The sequence below is a fragment of the Dipodomys spectabilis genome, unplaced genomic scaffold, assembly GCF_019054845.1.
Source record: "Dipodomys spectabilis isolate Male_0828 unplaced genomic scaffold, ASM1905484v1 ptg000234l, whole genome shotgun sequence".
Classification (NCBI taxonomy): Eukaryota; Metazoa; Chordata; class Mammalia; order Rodentia; family Heteromyidae; genus Dipodomys; species Dipodomys spectabilis.
Window position 1 is genome coordinate 4085989 of NW_024870911.1, and position 18538 is coordinate 4104526.

An 18538-nucleotide genomic window follows, 5' to 3' on the forward strand; every position below is an offset into this window, starting at 1 on the left:
AACTAGAACATAGTTCAATAAAATTAAGAATCTTGTCTTTCTTGCTCAATGCTGTACTTCTAGTGTCTCAAGTTGTGCCCAACACACAAATATTTGTAGGATGGATAAATAAATGACTGACCTGCGTTGGACTTAAATGACAAAAATTTCAACTTAAAAATTGTGCTTAGATTGGCTTACACTCAGATTAAAAATGGGCAGCGTGGAGAAATGTGAGAAAGAACATATAAACTTGACATAACGAGTCCATAATTATGGGACTGAGTAATGAAACTAAAGAAATTAAGAGCCTTATGGCCACCAAGCACCTAAAATTGTCAAGGCTTTCTGGAATGGGGTAGAAGCCATTATGAAGGCTAAATTCTCTATTTTCTCCGTCACCGTAAAAGTTTATGGAAAGAAGATAATGGCTTAATTCAGTAACTATCTTGCATTGTGCATAGCTTTGATTAGAATGAAGTAGGCTTGAGGCTCCCATTGAAATTAGACAGTACCAAGCTTATGTTTAGTACCCTTCGTCTTGAAAAGCCATTATTGATAACATAAAATACTTATAAGTGGGAGCTGGGAAGGTGGCTCAGTGGTATAGTGCTTGCCTTGCATGCATGAAGCCGTAGGTTCAATTCCTCAGCACTATATAAGCAGAAAAAGGCATAAGTGGCACCGTGGCTCAAGTGGTAGAGTACTAGCCTTGAGCTAAAGCTGAAGGACAATGCCCAGGCCCTGAGTTCAAACCCCAGGACTAGCAAAAACAAAACAAAACAAAAAAATACAACAAAAAAACACAACTTGTTAGCTTCAGCTCTGTATTAGTCATCTGTGTGTTGTTATGAAGAAATATCTGAAGGAATCAAAGAAAGAATGATTTGTTTGGGCTCATGGTTTAAGAGGTTTAGTCTATCCATCACCCCTTAGATCTCTTGTTTTGGGCCTTCGTGAAGCTGAACAGCATTGCTAGGAGTTCAAGGTTGAGTCAACTTGCTTACCTCAATTTAGTTCCCAAGCAGAAAGCAGGAGGAGGAGGTGGGGAGAGCACCTACAAAGGAGTAGGGACAAAATAAAGCATTGAATGCATGTCCCCAGAGATCAATTTCCTCCAGTAGGCCCAACTGCCTATATTTGGGACTACCAATAGTCCATTCTTCTACCAACCCATTGATGGATTAATGATAAGGTTAGAGCCCTCATCATCCAGTTACTTCTGAACACTGCTGCATTAGGGTCCAAGTCTTGAAAACATGAGACTTCAGGAGACATTTCAAACTACTTTCCAAAACCAAACAGTCAGACAAACAAAAAACAGAGTAGCCCCACTGTTTTACATTTTTGCAAAGCTCTTTAATATCTGGTTTTACAACAGAGGGCCAGAGTCTCCTGTCTGCTTCGAGTTTCATGTCCCTATCACATGACATGTAGTTTCTGGAAAATTCATTGTACTCTTGTGAGCCAAGGATATTGCTGTAGAAATAGTCTGGCCTTCCCTGCAAAAGTGTCTGGAGCTACTCCATCTATACTTTGAGAATAACTGTTTTAAGAATTAATAGGAAGCCCTAGGTAGGCTTATGAGTTCAAGGTCAGCCTGGTGAGATCCTGTCTCAAAATAAAAAGTTAATATTTGTTTTTTTTATAAGTCAATATGAGATGATCTAGCATCAGTTGAAAAAACAGCCACGAAGTTTCACAAGTCTGAAGTTTAATGAAGGATTCATTTTTCTCAGAAGGCTGAAACAACCTATACTGGGTGCCTTCTTATAAAGTATCCCAAGAGTACATAAAACATGCTATTTTCACCCATTAAATGAGCTAATGCAGAAACGAGGGGCTGCACATTAGTTAAAAGGATGTGCAGGTAGGCTGTGGAGCAACCCTTTAAAGGGTGAAGTGATGTGCAGAGCAATACGAAAGACGTGGAGACCCTCTGGGACTTGCAGAAAATGCTCGGGTGGAGGAATGTGTGTGTGTGTGTGTGTGTGTAGGAATTAGAGATGGGAATCCAGAAGGGCTCAAGGTCAAGGATCTGATAACCCTGCATGCAGTCCACTGCCTTGCAGCCTCAGCCCTGGCTTGCTTAACCAAGAGGGCGCAAAGCAGGCTGGGCCCAGACCCTCATGCATCATCTCTGGGCCACAAAGGATGGGATTAAGATTTTTTTCCAGCTCAGCGGCAGAAAAGAGACGGCGGGGTGTCGTGTGTGTGTGTGTGTGTGTGTGTGTGTGTGTGTGTGTGGCGGGGGGGGGGGGGGAAGCGGACAGACACTGGCGGGAAGCCGAGGCGCCACAGCTCTGCACTGAGGGGGGGGGGCGGGGGAGAACCCACCCGAGACTATGGAGGTCGCCGGGGAAGAAGGACGGTTCTGTTGCTAGGCAACTGGGCCCGGGCCCGCCTCCCGCTCGCGTTGCTAGGAGACGCCGGGGCGGAGGGGGGGCGGTGGAGCGGGCCTTACGTGCTGACGCTAATTGTATATGAGCGCGAGCGGCGGGCTCTCGGGTCTTTTTTAGCGCCATCTGCTCGCGGCGCCGCCTCCTGCTCCTCCTCGCCGCCGCTGCCGCCCCTGAGTCACTGTCTGCGCAGCTCCGGCCGCCTGGCTCCCCGCACTCGCCGCCGGTAACGGATGGAGGCCCGGGAGGGAAGGGCGGCCGGCGGGGCCCGGGCGGCCTGTGCGGCGCCGGGGGCGGCGGGAGGATGGGGGAACGGAGAGCCGGGGCCGCGGCTGCCCGGGGCCTCCCCGTGAGGCCGGCCGCGTCTCCACCTCGCCGCCTCCCGGGGCCCGCGCCAGCCGCCGACGGGTTTCTTTCCCCGTCTTTTCTCCCTTTTTTCCCTCAGGAACGTCCGCGGGGGTGCGGGGTGGGCGGCCCGAGGGCGGGGAGGGCTGAGGCTCTCGGGGTCCCACCGGCTTCTCCGCGCGGGCGGGAGCGAGGGCGCTGCGGCGGCTCGGGGGAGCCGGCGGCGCCGCAGGGAGGCTCGGGCGGGAGCGGGAATGCGGGCCGGGCGGGGGTGCGGGCCGGGCGGGGGTGCGGGCCGGGCGGGGGGTGCGGGCCGGGCGGGGGTGCGGGCCGGGTGGGGGTGCGGGCCGGGCTCCTCCCGGTGGGCCCCCCCCCGCCCTTCCCCACCCTTCCGTCCCCTCACCCCCGACCTCGCCTTCGGGGTGACTCCCGGGGAGGGAGGCCGCGGGATGGGGGGGGTGGAAAGGGGCGCGGAGACTGCGAATTCCGACGGGAAGGAGGGGCCGCGCAGGGCCGCGGACCCGGGCGGGGAGGGGGCGCGGAGGCCGCGCGGCTTCGCCTCTGCCCCCTGCCGGCGGCGGGGAGCCCCGGGCCGCGGCCCTCCACGTGGTGACGGGCGCCGGGGCCTCGCCGGGCGCCCGGGGGGTCGAGGCGGTGGCGGGGTGGTGAGCGATCCGCCGGTTCCCCGGCGTGTCAGACTCGCCTCGGCTTCCCCTAAGTGTTTTTGTGTCGGAGGAAAATACTGAATGTCACCTCGGCTGGGGTTTTCAAGAACTCAACGAGAAGCGCTTTTCTTTTTGGGGCGTCGGGGGGGGGGCTGTGTTTAAGAAAAGGTTTCGTGTAACCCAGGTACAGTCAGAGTGGCATACCCCCCCCCCCCTTGGAGAGGACTGCTCCTAATAGATGAAAAACAACCTCCAGAACAGTTCTACGATGAAATTAAAAGGCTTTGTCCAGTAATCGTTTTGATTCTTTTAGGCGAACAAATTCGTTGCTTGATTGAAGTTCTAGGATGAAGTACTGAGTTGTATCAGTGTTGGAAAGGTTTTCTTGGTGGTGGGGGGGGGGGAGAGGTGAGCTGGTAGGAAGTTTGAGGGGGGACTAAGGGTTAATAATGTACCCTGGAGTTTGGTCGGTATGCCCTACTTCCCAGAAAAATCTCTAGTAAAGGGAGGAAGGAGGAGAGACCCAGGTCCTCCCGTGAAGGGCTGGACTTCGAGTAAACAGAAGGGATGGTGCATTTGACACAGGTTGTCCTCAAGGCGTCCTTATTTTAGACAATCATAGTTTAAGGAGTTCTGAAAAGACTGCACTTTAAAAAACAATCTCACAAGGGGCCTCTTGCCTGGGTTCAAGAAATCTGAGACAAAATTTGCTATTTCTGAAAGGAGATGCCATCAGAACATCTTTGGAAGATAATCAGTAGTGTTGAGCTTGTGACTCAAGTAGTAAGAGTACATTTCTGGCATGTGCTATGGCTTGATTGAATCACCATTACTGCCAGCTCCCTCCACCCCCCCAACTCATATCCATGCCCTGTTTTCTTGTCTCTGTAATATTTAATCCTTATATTACTTAGAAAGTACATGGACCACGGTTTTGGGTAAAATGGTAGAGCTGGTAGAGCACCTGCCTAGCACAAGGCCCCCACAACTCAAATCCCAGTATAGCCAAAAAAAACAAAACGAGAGTAATAAGCCTTATCTTGTATTGGATAAGGGAAACGTCTGTATAGATTAATATTTTAAAATGGACAAGGTTTTTAGTGATTGTGTCTCAAGCTTGTTTGAAGTTATTGGCATTGAAGAAAACCTTGTCATTTGGAGGATGGAATAAGGCATTAGTAGTTGCCTTAGATATTTTGTCATTAGTCAACATTTGGGGTTGTGTGTGTGTGTGTGTGTGTGTGTGTGTGTGTGTGTGTGCGCGCGCGCGCGTGCGCGCGCGCGCCAGTCCTGGGGCTTGAACTCAGGGCTGGGTGCTGAACTGAGATTTTTTTGCTCAAGGCAAAAAAAATGATCTTTTGAGGTGTGACTGTACTTTTGGCTTTTTGGCTTCCATTCTCCCATCTAGGCCCAGTGAGTAGCTTAAGATTAGGCTTGGTCTACCCAGTGGCCAGCATTTTCACGTACACAGGATGACAGGTGCCTGCCACTGCAATTAGCCTTTTATTGGTCTGGAGAACTTTTTGCTCAGGCTGGACTTGAGACACAAGCCTCCCAATTTCAGCCTCCATGGTAGTAGTTAGGATTACAAGAGCTTAGCCACCATAACAGCTGTAAATTTGTGGTCATTAATTACAGACTCAAATCTACTACTGAATGTGGCTCATGATTGCTCCTGTACTTTCAAAACACTAACAGCAGAGCTAATGTAATCTGAAATTCAGTTTGAAGTTTATTCAGCTTGCTCACACTGGCTTCAAGTGACCGATTTGATTCTAAATTCTCCGAAAAATCCATTCAAATTGTGTGTGTGTGTGTGTGTGTGTGTGTGTGTGTGTGTGTGTGACAGGTCTGAAAATGTCCACCTAAGATGTTTTGGTTACTTAGTTACTTAGTTCACATTTTACTTGGTTATGAATTGAATGTAATGTAAGGATTAGAGAACAAATCTCCTTTGTAATAAAGAAATCCTGGTGATCATTCTGTTCAGAACATAAATTTTAGTCAAACCTGTGGTTTTGTTCTTGGCTAACATGTATTTTTTATCATGAACAAACACTTTGCTTGCCTAGATATAAAATGTTGTGATGGGTGCTATGACGAAAGAAGGAATTAGGGTTAAGGGAGTATTTAGAGTAGTATTTACAACATACTTTACAGAAAAGGACCTTGATATTAGGTCTCATTTCAAACTAGTTTCATCTGAATATAAAGCTCTTTCCTTGTAGGCAGAGTGCTGCCAGAAGGTGAGAATCTGGTTGCTTTACACCTGTTCTTCTTTGGGTGCTTATTATATTGACAACAGATTATTAAGGTGTATAAGTGGACTTGTTAGAGAATTTGGCCTCTACTTGCTTAAAATTTTTCAGAAATGTACTTTCTGAATTTTTACTGTGAAAGAGGCCTATAGAAGTTATTTTCTAAAGTACAGTACAGTGGGAAATAAGTTAACAGCAGGGTTAATGTTTTAAATTCCTTGACATGTATTATTACATGATTTAATTCTTTTAGATTGGTAGTACTAACATTTCAGCAAGGAAAATGAAGTATATTGTGGCTACAACATCTGAGTTGTATATGAGTGAGTGAGTGATGGTGACTTGGAATGACATTTTTGTAGTTTAAAAAAAATATCCCTTCCAAACTTGGATTTTGAATGTATTCTAATTTTGGGGTTCCACTTTGCTCTAGGGAAAAGCTACAGTATTCTGTATTCATAAGATCTTGTTTCAACATGAAATTTCTTTATAGTTGGTTAATAGCGTCTCAGCTTTATACTTAACCATATACACACATGTGTATTTGTGTGCTGTGTGTGCCATGTAACCGTTGAACACTTGATCAGTTTTTGTCAACCACTGTGGCCTGTGTATGTATTCTATTTCCTTAGATGGTATTGTGGATATTGAGATCCTTTGTACTGAAGATAGTGTTCTGAAATAGTACTCAGTTTTGCTTGGGAGTAATGCAAAGCTGCTTTAAACTTGATTATTGATATCACTGAAATAAAAGTGAGTGGAAAATATTTAAGCTGTAAGGTTGTGTTGGAGTCAAACATGAGCCTGGAAACAAGGAAAATGTTTTAAAAGAGCAACCATGTCTGAAACACTGAGTTGTTTATACAGTCCATTTGGAATGGGATGAGGTTTTAGGTAAAGGAGAGTTTATGTCTTTGGCATTACTAGTTTCCTCTTTTGCTTTAAATAATTTGCATTTTATTAACGATTACCTGTTTCCTAGTGAAGTAGTCATTTTTCTTATAAAACAATGGCTAGTTAGTGTATGATCAGTAATTGGGAAGAACCTTGGTTTTTGAAATAGACTGGACAGTTTTAGAAGTAAGCTTTGAAATACTAGTTTTAGGCTTGCTTTGCAAAATTAGGTGCTTAGTATTTTATCTGAAAATAAAGAGGTAAGTTTGTAATCCTTTGCAGAGTAGACTCCAGAAACCATTTTATTTGTAGTATGGAGAATTTACTGATTTAACCATTGTGATAAGAAGTTAATTGATAGCAGAATCTGCACATATAGCTACTGAACATCTTGAGCACAAACATTTTTTTTTGTAGACTCATTATGAAAGAAGTTTCATGTTTTCAGATTATGATTTATCCTTAGGAGTGTTGTTAGGAATGAGTTGTCTTCCTATTGTGACTTTCTACATATTATATTTGAGGTTGAAGTTAGACTTTTTCTAGAGTAAAGAACTTTTACTGCTGTAAACTTTTTCCTCCTCAGTATATTGTATTTTTAGTTTGAAACTGTATCCCTATTCAAGATCTTTTTCTTTGTTATATTTTTGGTGGTGGTAGGTTTGAACTCAGCCTTGTACTTTTGAAGCCAATGCTCTACTACTTAAGCCACACCTCTAGTCTATTTAGTTTTACATTTGATGTAATTGGCTTGAAGATAGTGCTGAATAATTTTTGTTGTTTTATTCCTGGGGCCTGGACATTGTCTCTGTGCTTTTTCCCTGAAGGCTAGGGTGATTAATTGGAGATGAGAGTCTCAGGCTTTTCTGCTCAGGCTGGCTTCTTGATCTGAGATCCTCAGATCTCAGCCTCCTGAGTAGCTAGGATTATAGGCATGATTCACTGATGCCCAGCAAAGTCTGATTATTTTTGCACTTTTGATTTATTATTTCTAATTGTTTGAGGGTCATCCTAGAGATTATAATGTGCATCCTTAATATTAGACACTTACATATACTTCCTCCTTGTTTATAGTACTAACAAAATGCTGTGTTAGCTACACCTCCTGTCCGTCATTTTTGCTGGTTATTTTGGAGGTTGAATGTTGGGAACTTTTCTGCCTGAGCTGTCTTTGAACTCAATCCAGGTTTCAGTCTTGTTGGTAGCTTGAATTATACATGTGAGCCACCAGTACCCAGCTTCCTTCATTTTTTATATCTTAGACTATTCATGTGGAATTAATTACTTGCATCTAAAGAATATCTGGTGAGAATGTTTGGAAGTATTTGTAGAGTTCTCTGAAGTTGTAGCTTGATATCTTAACACTTCTGGAAGATTCTTAACCTATTAATTTCTCTTCTATCCTGTTGTCTTTCCTTCCTAGAACTTGTATAATGTCTCTGTTGTGTCCTGAAGTATCTTTATTTCAATATTTTCTCTCCTAAGCCTCTTGCCATTCTTTGGGGGTTTTTCTTACAAGCTTCCTTCCAGGTCTGTTATCAGTTCTGTCTCCAGTTCTGTCTTCAACTGTGTCTCATCTACTTTGCCAGTCTAGTTTGATATCAGTTCTTTGTTTCTGTACTGGAGTCAGGATTTGAGTCATACACCCCAGCTTTGATGTAGTTTATTTTTATTTCTAAAAGTTTGGTTCTTTTCCAAATGTTGCTATATCATGTTTATTAAATTGGTGTCCCTTTTGCAGATAATGTTCTTTCTGCCTGCTCTTTCTGCTATTCTTCCTTCCGAAGATTTAGGTTAGGAATTTGTGCATGCTAGACAGGCCCTTTACCACTGAGCTATGCCTCCTAGACACTGTATTTTCAGGCTTAGAAAGCCTGAGAATTTTTTTTTTTGATCTTTCTTTGTCTTTAGTTTGTTTATAGTCTTTTTGACAATAAATGAGTCTGTGTAGGACTAATTTCTACTGTATTTTCTTTGCCTCTTGATGTCTTTGACAATTGTTTGGATGAGTTATTTGAGGTTTAGGGTGAAGAAAATGCCTTTCATTTACAGTTAGATGTTCATGTATTTCCAAACATACTAGCAGAGGCACCTGAAGCCATAGCTCTAGGCCAGGGATGGGGCAACACAGATGAGATGAATTTGGAATGGCTGTCCAGAAGAACTGGTTTATTGTTTCTGAGGATATAAAAACAAAAGTTTGTACGTATTAATGGAGTATGCTCCTTTGAGTTCAGTCCAATGAGATACTCTCTCCTCCACCTTTTGTAGATGATGAAACAGGGTCAGAGAAGTCTGCCTGCTTTGAAAGAATGTAATAAGCAAGAGATCTAATTTAGCCAGAAGTAGAAGATTGAATGAAGTAGGCATCTTTGTGTTGTTCTGCTTTGTCTTGATTTTTTTGAGATATGTTTCACAGTGTATCTCTCCTGAATGCTAATATTACATATATGTAACACTATGTTGAGCATTGTCTTGGATCTTACAAGGAGAAGAAATTTTATTTTAAGTCTAAGGGTTTGAAACAGACGTTGGGGTTATGATAGGTAGTCCATTTATAAACATGTTAAAATGGCACAAAAGTTTGAATTTGGAAGCTTGGAGATACTTTTCTTTTGTATTTTTTACCATTGCTGAATACTAGATAGTTAAGTATTGAATAAACCAGCAAATTCCAAAATGTTACTGAATTAGGTAATAAGTAAGTTTCTGTGTATTAGAAAGCCATATAATGCAAAATGAAAAATATGTTCTCATTTCTTCTCAGTGTTATGATTTTAGCTCATCTTTCTAGGACTGTGGTGTCAGTGGTAATGTATGTGCTTAGCATGTACAAGGCCCTGGAAACACCAGCATGAAAAAATAATGTTTATGATTTTAGTTATAAGAAAGTGTGTGTGTACACATATATAAAAGTATGTATATAACATTACATGCCTCACAGTGTTCTTTACCTGTCAGCTCTGGAAGCTACTTTTTTCCCCTTGGTGCTACTGGAATTTGAACTCTACCTTGCACTTGCTAGGTGGGAACTGTACTGCTGAGCCATACCTGTAGTCCTTTCTTGCACTGGCTATATTTGAAATAGAATTGCTCCCTTCCCTGGTATGCTGCTGAAGTGAGCCAATGATTTATGCTTACCATAAAGCTAAGATAACATGCATGCCACAGTTCCCAGCTGTTGTTATAAAAGGATCTTGTGAACTTTCTCTAGTCTCATCATACAGGCATGAACAATCGGTATGGCCTAAGAGCTGCTTTATTTTTTGACTGCAGAACAATCTGTTGTATGCATATGCCATAGTATGTGGACTACTGTGAAGAATACAGTACAGTGATTGGCAAAAGTAGATGCAGTCCTGTTATATCATGAATCTTGTAGACTGTTCAGTTGGGATACACTTTAGGTTGCACAAAATGATCATATAATGGAGTTACCTTTGATGGAAGGAGAGAACTTCATAGTGTATACAGTTAGATAATTAGCCAGAATGTGCAGAATGCTAAAGAGTAAAACATTGAACTGAGAGCCAAAGAATAAGTAGAGCTTGTTCACCAGAGTATCTTTTAGGTGAACATGGAAAAGCAAATGCTTTAAATACTTTAGGTCTCATTTGTTAAAGTCTAATCAAAGGTTTACTTCTTGATCTTGCAAAGTCTTAATATGATATTGGTCCTTTTTTAAAACAATTTTTGTTTAGTGTATATTATATACAAACTGAGTTTCATTATGGCATTTCCATACACATAAAATACACTTTGATCATATTTAGCCCTTCCCTTTTGGAATTTTCATTTTTTTTTTTTTTTGTCGGTCATGGGGCTTGAACTCTGGGCCTGGGCACTGTCCCTCAGCTCTTCAGCTCAAGGCGAGCGCTCTACCACTTGAGCCACAGCGCCACTTCCGGTTTTCTAGTGGTTTATTGGAGATAGGAGTCTCACGGTCTTTCCTGCCCGGGCTGGCTTTGAACCGCGATCCTCAGATCTCAGCCTCTTGAATAGCTAGGATTACAGGCGTGAGCCACCGGCGCCCGGCTTTGGAATTTTCATTTTTTTTATTGTGAAAATGCCATACAGAGGGGTAACAATTACATGGGCAAGGTAATAAGTACATTTCTTATCAAGCATTGTTGCCTCCTCCTTTGTTTCCCTTTACCATCCCTTCCCATCTCTCTCCCTCCCCCTTTCCCGAATTTTCATTTTTTTAATGGAATTTTTCTTTTTTCTATTGGGACAGGATCTTGCTTAGCCCAGGCTGACCTCAAACTGACCATCTTCCCGTCTTAGCCTCTTGGGTACTAAGATAATAAGTATTTACCACCATACTCAGCAAGAGACAAGTTTTGTTTGTTTTTTCTGTGTATAGTGTTGGGGATCCAACCCAAAGGCCTCATATTTGGGCTATATCCCTAAGCTGTGTGGACCTGTCTTACAAGTGATTACAAGGATTTGTAGGCTTGACAGTCTTTGGCCAGGTTACTTTCCCGAAAAGTTGCAGTTAAACAACATTAGCCAGATTAAGAATGCATATTCAGTTTTTCCTGCATTGGTAGGAAGTCCTTGATGATTTGATATATAAACTTATCCACCTTGGATACATTCCTTTGGAGACTTTTTTAGATAGTTTGCTGAACATTTTGTAAATGCTGTCTAGTTGTCTAGTATTTGTAGAGTAACCAGTATTGCTAGAATTATCTGAAGCAAATGGAAAATACTTCAAGAGAAGAATATACATTAGAAGAAATAATTCTTTTGTAGTCTAAAACATTACTAAAATCATCATCTCAATTCTAGGGCTAGCTATCATCCGTTTTTCTATCTGAATATAATACAGTTCATCTTACATTTCTTGTTTTCTCTCTTTTTGGGGCTGTGCTTTGTTTTGTTTAGGTTTTATGAGATGTAGGATTCCTGGGACTTACTATGTAGCCTAGGTTAATCTTAAACGTTTAATGCTTTTGTCTTAGCCTTCTGAGTGCTGGGGTGATAGGTTTATTTAATTTATTTTCTAAGAGCAATATTGTCACAATTTTTAGTGGGAAGGAATTTAGGACTTGTTCTGATGGATTCTCATAGTAAATTTATTTAGACCTGGCAATCAAATATTGACAATGTATGTGAATTCCCCCCCCTCCCCCCCCCCCCCCCCCCCCCCAGTTCTGGGGCTTAGACTCAGGGCTGAGGCGCTGTCCCTGAGTTTCTTTTGCTCAAGGCTAGCACTCTACCACTTGAGCCACAGTGCAACTTCAGCTTATTCTATTTATGTGGTACTGAGGAATTGAACCCAGGGCTTCATGCATGCTAGGCAAGCACTCTACCGCTAAGCCATAGCTCCAGCCATATAGCCAGAGGAAGCTAAGGGCTCAGTGATAGGACATGAGGAAGAAAGGATAGGCTTACTTGAGATATCCTAGGCTTTATTAATTACAAATATTATGAGCCTCTTATTTTTAAAGACCTCTGGGGAAGTGCTGTGTGGCTCAAAGTTGTAGAGTGCTAGTTATGTAGAGTGCTTGCCTACTAGCATGCATGAAGTTCTGGGTTCGATTCCTCGATACCACATAAGCAGAAAAAGCTAGAAGTGGCACTGTGGCTCAAGTGGTAGAGTGGTATCCTTGAGCAAAAGAGAAGCTTAGGGACAGTGCCTGGACCCTGAGCTCAAGCCCCAGGACTGGCAAAAAAAAAAGACTTCCATGGCATTTATAGTTAAGTATAACTAGGTGTTTGTTGTTGTTATTGCTGCTGTTCTACAATCTTGGGGCTTGAACTCAAGGCTAGCGCTCTACCACTTGAGCCACACCGCCACTTCCAGCTTTTTTTGAGTATTTATTAGAAAAAAGAGTCTCATGAACTTTTCTGCCCAGGCTGTAGTTTTGTTTTTTTAATATGAATTTGATAAAAATGCTGTTAAAAGTGATTTTTGTCCTGCATTGCTAATTAGCCAAAGAAGCTAAGCAAAAATTGATCACAATTGTTATAAGAATTAGAATTTAAAATTTTAAACAGCCTTCTCTATAATTGCACAAAGATTGGATTGTTTACCAACAGTGTCTAAAAGCCTCTCTAGTGTCCTGGAAAAATTATTTTGGTAACTGATAGTTTTGTATGTTCCATCATACTATTTTAAAGAAAACATACTGGGAGTGGTGATGCAGCTCAGTGGCAGAGTACTTGCCTAGCATGTATGAAGCTCTGGATTTGAGTCTCCAGGGCCACCAGAATAAAAGGCAACCCAAAATAAAAGAATATGCATTATATTTCTTGGGATAGTATATGGATTGAAGTTTTGGTTTCAAATTGCACTTGTATTTAACACTGATGTTTTTCTTTATAGATATTTGGAGTTCTTGCAACATGGCAGACGTTGACAAGTAAGTGGATGACAGTTTTTTTTTTTTTTCCAGAGATTTGGTTATCACCTTGTATTGTGATATAATTAATATTATATACTTAGAAAGTTTATGGTATTAACCAGTGCTTGGTTCCTACAATTTTGAGAATATATCTAATATAAAATGTTGTATATATGACTACTATATATATTATAAACTACTTGCCAATATACTTGGGAAAGTGGTGGATAAGCATAATAATAAATAGAACACATATAACTTCACAAACTTATTTTTATAATATATATTTCCTCCAAAGATTTCCTACTTACATTATAATGTGTTTTAATTATAAAATATTTATAAAATGTATATGTAGAGTATAAACATAGTACTTTGCCAAAGTACTTACATACAAATGAAAAATAGAATCTTATTAACAAAAGTCTATCATTTTTGTGCCCCTTCTCAATTGAATCCTCTTCCTTTCTAGAGGAGACAGCACTAATGTAACTTTTGTCTAATTCATTTGTTTTTCTTTAGCGTTTTAGTTATCTACAACTTTTTAATCAGTGTTTATTTAATTTGAAGATTTGAGTACCAAACACAAACCCAGCTTTGGAAAGGGGTTCGACTTTGGTCACTATTACTACCACTATTAGTTGAAGGCTCTAATGTAGTACAATAAAAAGCCAGAGACAATCTTGGTGGTCATAGTCTAACTTAAACTATCCCAATAACCTGTTGTAGAAGTTATTGGCAAGGTACAGTGTACCTTGAAACAGGTAAAATATGTGTACATCCTGGAAAATGTGAGTTTAGTCATTCATGTGGTAGGTTTGTTATATGGATGGATGTCTTACAGAATATGATTAGGAAAAATGGGATGAGCTCCATATTACTTTAATTTCACTGTAGCCTAATAACTCATTAAGTAAATGGCAGACAGTTGGTCCTTTTTCAGAGATTGGAAAGGTGGAAACAACACTGGGAACTGAGTGGAGATGATTAGGGTCTCCATTACCTGGTTATAAGCATCAGGGTATGGGATGAGCACACATTTGGGCCAGTGTTCTCTTGTATGGATGCTGTCTTTAGCCTGTGAGTGGCAGCAGACATTTTATATATTATCAAGAAGTGATTTTTCTGAGTTACTGCTCATATGGAGTGCTTAGCCTTAACCTGTAATACTGCCCTCGGTCTGTGTCTTTCTAGAAGTTACTTTTGTTTCTACTCTTTCTGGTTTGTTGTCCCCTTTTTTTTGGCTCATGCCTGGCACTACCACTTGCCACACCTCCACTTTTCTTAAAAGAAATGGTTTTGACATGACTGAAAATGACTACTTTTGCTTGATAGTTTCAGTGTAGAATTCAAGGTATAGGAATCATTTTTGCTCCGTTTTGTGCTCCTTTGTCATCTTGCTTCCCATGTTGCTGTTGAGATTCAAAGTGACAATTTTGGTTCATTTGTGTGTGATAATGTGTATATATAAAAATCTTTTTTTTTTTTCTGGAAGCTGCTCTTTTGTTTTCAGATTTTTCTTTTGGTCGTTTTTATTTTTAAACCTGTGTTAGGCATTTGGTAGTATACCTTTTTCGGGCTGGAAATTCATGAGCTTCATTTCTAAAAATATCCTTGACTGACTTATTTATTTCTGTTTTTCTCTTTCTTTGGCTTCTGTCAGATGTATGTTAGTCTGTTTCCTAATTATCTCTTGTTTTTTCCTACATTTCTCACTGCTCTTTCTGGGCAGAGCTTTAGAAAACTTACTTTTCCACTCTTGAGTTTTTCTTGGTTTAGAGTCCCTTTGGTCTTTGTACCTGTTTTTTTTACATAGCACCCTATTCTGTTAGACTGTGATAGCTTGTCTTTGGATGTTCTTTTCTTTGTATACCGTTTACTCTAAGTTTTCTTTTTATCAATGTTTTATTCTCAGTGGAAGATGCTTTCTTCAAATATGAGGTATTTACTTTTCTCATTAAGGTGGATATGGTTGCACGTGCCTATAATCCCAAAGGACCAGGAACTCAAGGCCAGCCTGTGTGTGAGACTAAGAAAACAAAGAGTAAGGGGATAGGTGGAACTGTTTGGGGAGAGGCAGTTGAGAGACTCTTATTTTAAAACTTGAGGGCTTGGTACAGGGCGCTTGTTAATTTGAGATTTTAGTATAATTCATGAGTAGATATTTTTGGGAATCCCCAATGCCAGAAGAGTAATTTTCTTTTTCTTGGGTTGCTTCCATTCTTCTGTGAATAGGGCTGGGTACAGGTCTGTCTTCCAGTGTTGTAGGAGCCAAGTTAGAAGAGAGCAGCTAGGAACTAGATTCAGTATTCAGTTCTACACATAGCTTATCATGTATCCTAGGCAATCTAAATTGTGTCTGGTCTCTCAGAGTTCTGAGTTTTACTCCTCACAGAAGAAACTGCCATATTTCTGCTAGGATTGAAGAGAAAATTAAGGATTTAACTATTTGTTTTTACTTTTTACATTAGATGTCTATTCTTAACAGCCCTTGCTCTATAAATGTGCTGAAGTATTAAGTACTAGATGGACCCTCACCCCCCCCCCCCCCCTTCAGTACTGGGGTTTAAACTTAGGCATTGTTTATGCTTTATCACTGGCTTTTGCAGTTTGTTTGTTGTTCTTGCTGTCATTCCCCCCTAGGCTGGCATTGAACAGAAAGCCTCCAGATCTTAAGTCTCTTGAGTAGCTAATATGTAGTCATTAGCAATTAGTGCCTTGCCCTACTACTAGTTCTTTCAAAGACAAATTGAGCTGTCTGCAGTTTTTTTTCTATTGCTTCACTAGATTTCGTTTCCCTTGTGAAGTTGATTATCCTTTATCATCTGCTTTCAGATTTTTGCTACTCTTCTGTATTCTTCTGTCTTTATTCATCATGGCTTGTTTTATCACATTCTAGTGGAGATTTTGGAAGGATTAAAATCAGATGAGATGTGCATCCTGCAGTCTTAGTCTGAAAGCACCTATTTAAAACCTTTTACAGAATAAATTGATTATCATAGCTAGATTTTTCCTCCCTAATATTAAATTTTGGCTAAAAGAAAGATTGTTTTTGAAATTGAAAGTCAGAAAACTTTGTGCTAAAAGGGCTTTAGATATGTTGGGCCATGCGGTCTTTTGTAATTACTTAACTACTCATTAAGTATGAAAGTAACCATAAATAGATATACACAAATGAATTAGATACTTGTATACTAGTTAGGATTTTATTTACAAAAATAGCAGTAGGCTGAATTTGGCCATGTGGTATAGCCACCTATTTTTAAAATTGTAAGATGTTTCAGTAAATGATTATGTTGAAGAAAGGGCTGCTTCATATTATCTTTAGCCATGGCTCTTAACTCTCAATATACATTCACTAAATAGACAGCATTTATTGAATCAAAGATAATCTAGAAATAATCTAAATCATTTCTAAAGGCTGAATTTCTTTTCTGGTTGTTAGAAACCTCAATTTTACTAGCCTACTAATTTCTCTATGCTTGTTCTGTACTTGTATTTTTCTGTATGAAAATTAATTTTCAAAAGTCATAAACACAAAAATTAATAAATTTCCAGTCCTAATGTTGAAATATGTGATGAAGCCAAGGTATAGTGCTTCACACCTATAATCTCAGGACTGGGGAGTCCAAGACCGCAGGATTGTGAATTGAAGGCCTGTCCAGGTGGCATAATGTGACAATTGTCAAAAACTTAATTATCCTTATCCTCTATTCTAATGCTAAATATAAGCTCATGTTCAAAGACTATTTTTGGTGATTCTTAAGACAACATGAGAACACTACCTTCTTTTTGCTTTCTTTATTAGTGTTACCATCCTCCTGGCTTTGCTCTCAGCAAGAAGCAGGCTCAGAGGTCTTGGTATTTGTTCTCCATTTTCACTGTGAAGTAGAGAAAGCAAAGTCCAAAGGTAGTTGAGTGAGTGCAGGCAGGTTTGGTTGCAGAGTCATCAGGAATTCAGGATCCTTCTTTCCTAACTTCATCCTTAGTTTGGGTGCTCACATTAACCCTGGTTGGTCTAGGGTAGTTTCTGAAGGTATAGCCATCATATCACTGTTCTAGCTAGAAGGGAAGAAGATCATTAAAAAGGCATCTTTTGTACTATTTTACAAAGATTCTTCAGAGTTCTATGCTACTTCTGCTTTTTAACTCTCATTGCCAAAACACAGCTGCATAGTCAAATCAAGCTGCAAATTTAGGCTAGGCAATGTAGATTTCAACTTTGGTGTTTTGCTTTTCCATGTAAAAATGCCACTGCTACGAAGCAAGAATGGAGTCAATGGATATTAGGTTGAAAACAGATTTCTTGGTCACATTCCCTCAAAACCTACGAAAGCACATTTTTAAAGCTTGAATAACAAATCTTATATTTGGCTAGATCCATTTAAATCAAGAGTTTAGCACTTTAGCTAGTATTTAACCTACCTTTTGAAATTCCTATCATTGAAAGAGGCATATTGATGTAGAAAATGAATTTGTTTTTCTGTAATTTTTTTGTAATGGTACATTTGAACCATGGTGTGGTACTATGATATTGTAGCAAAGAACAGTCTGAACTTGATCAAGATTTGGATGATGTTGAAGAAGTAGAAGAAGAAGAAACTGGTGAAGAAACAAAAATCAAAGGTATTTGTTTTAAATTACTTTAGGAGCCAGTGGTTGCTGGCATGTCTCCTAGAGGAGGATAATGAGTACTATTCTCTTTGAATCATGGTCCTTTGTCCACTGGCCCATACCTTGAGTGTGGTAACCATGTTTATAGCAGAGGGAGGAAGGAAGAGGTGGGATGGACTTCATGGCTCATCAGAAGCCACAGTTTTTACACTCCGCTGCTGAAGTGACATGGCATAGCTGTGTTTAACAGCTGGTTTTTATCTTTGGAGAAGTTCCAGGGGCTGGGACTATTTTTGGAAGTGCTGCTTAACAATATAAGTGTGTATATTTATCTGAAAGCATAGTATGTTGTCTTTATCCCAAGCCCCTAACACTGAATTGTACTTGAAGTTTTCTGATATATGTTGTCTGCTTTCAAATGACTGTCATAAGCTTAGATAGGCATCTGAATGAAGCTTTGAGCTTCCCTAATGCAAGGTGAGGGAAACACAATGTAGTAGGAATAGAAAGGATATAGTTCATAGTAGTGTGACAGTGGTCTTTAGAATGCTGTCATTAGGAATCAACTTTCCAGAACATTGGGTTTTCCTAGAGTATATTTTCTTTAGCTTACTTTGTCCATTTCTACTCATGTAGCAGCAGCATTATATGGGCCAGATAGAAAAACTTCATGAATGGATTTCTTATGAACAACATAGTAAATTTTCATAAATCCTTTTGATGCCCCTTTTTTTTTAAAGCGCGTCAGCTGACTGTTCAGATGATGCAAAATCCTCAGATTCTTGCAGCCCTTCAAGAAAGACTTGATGGTCTGGTAGACACACCAACAGGATACATTGAAAGGTACAAGTTCTCTTTTCCATCTTCCTGTTTATCTTTCTATAATCAACATTGCAGGTGTATTTTTAGAAACCATCTAAAATTATGTATGTAATAGTAGAAACCTAATGTCTGTTAATATCAAGTGTAGGATTATGGGGAATTTAGAATTTTACTTAGTACCGCTTATTTTTAGAGTTCATCTTCTAAAG

General features: G+C 40.3%; 1 protein-coding gene across 3 annotated transcripts in view; it reads left to right on the forward strand.

Moving 5' to 3' along the window:
• Window positions 1-2484: 2484 nt before the first annotated feature.
• Nap1l1 (nucleosome assembly protein 1 like 1) overlaps window positions 2485-18538 on the forward strand; it is a 29063-nt gene continuing 13009 nt past the window's right edge. For all 3 annotated transcript variants that reach the window (XM_042698968.1, XM_042698969.1, XM_042698970.1), the window contains exons 1-4: window positions 2485-2604; window positions 12875-12911; window positions 17434-17519; window positions 18248-18350. In XM_042698968.1, coding sequence (XP_042554902.1) covers window positions 12895-12911; window positions 17434-17519; window positions 18248-18350 — 206 coding nt within the window. In that variant the 5' untranslated portion in view covers window positions 2485-2604; window positions 12875-12894. The remainder of the gene's footprint in view (window positions 2605-12874; window positions 12912-17433; window positions 17520-18247; window positions 18351-18538) is intronic.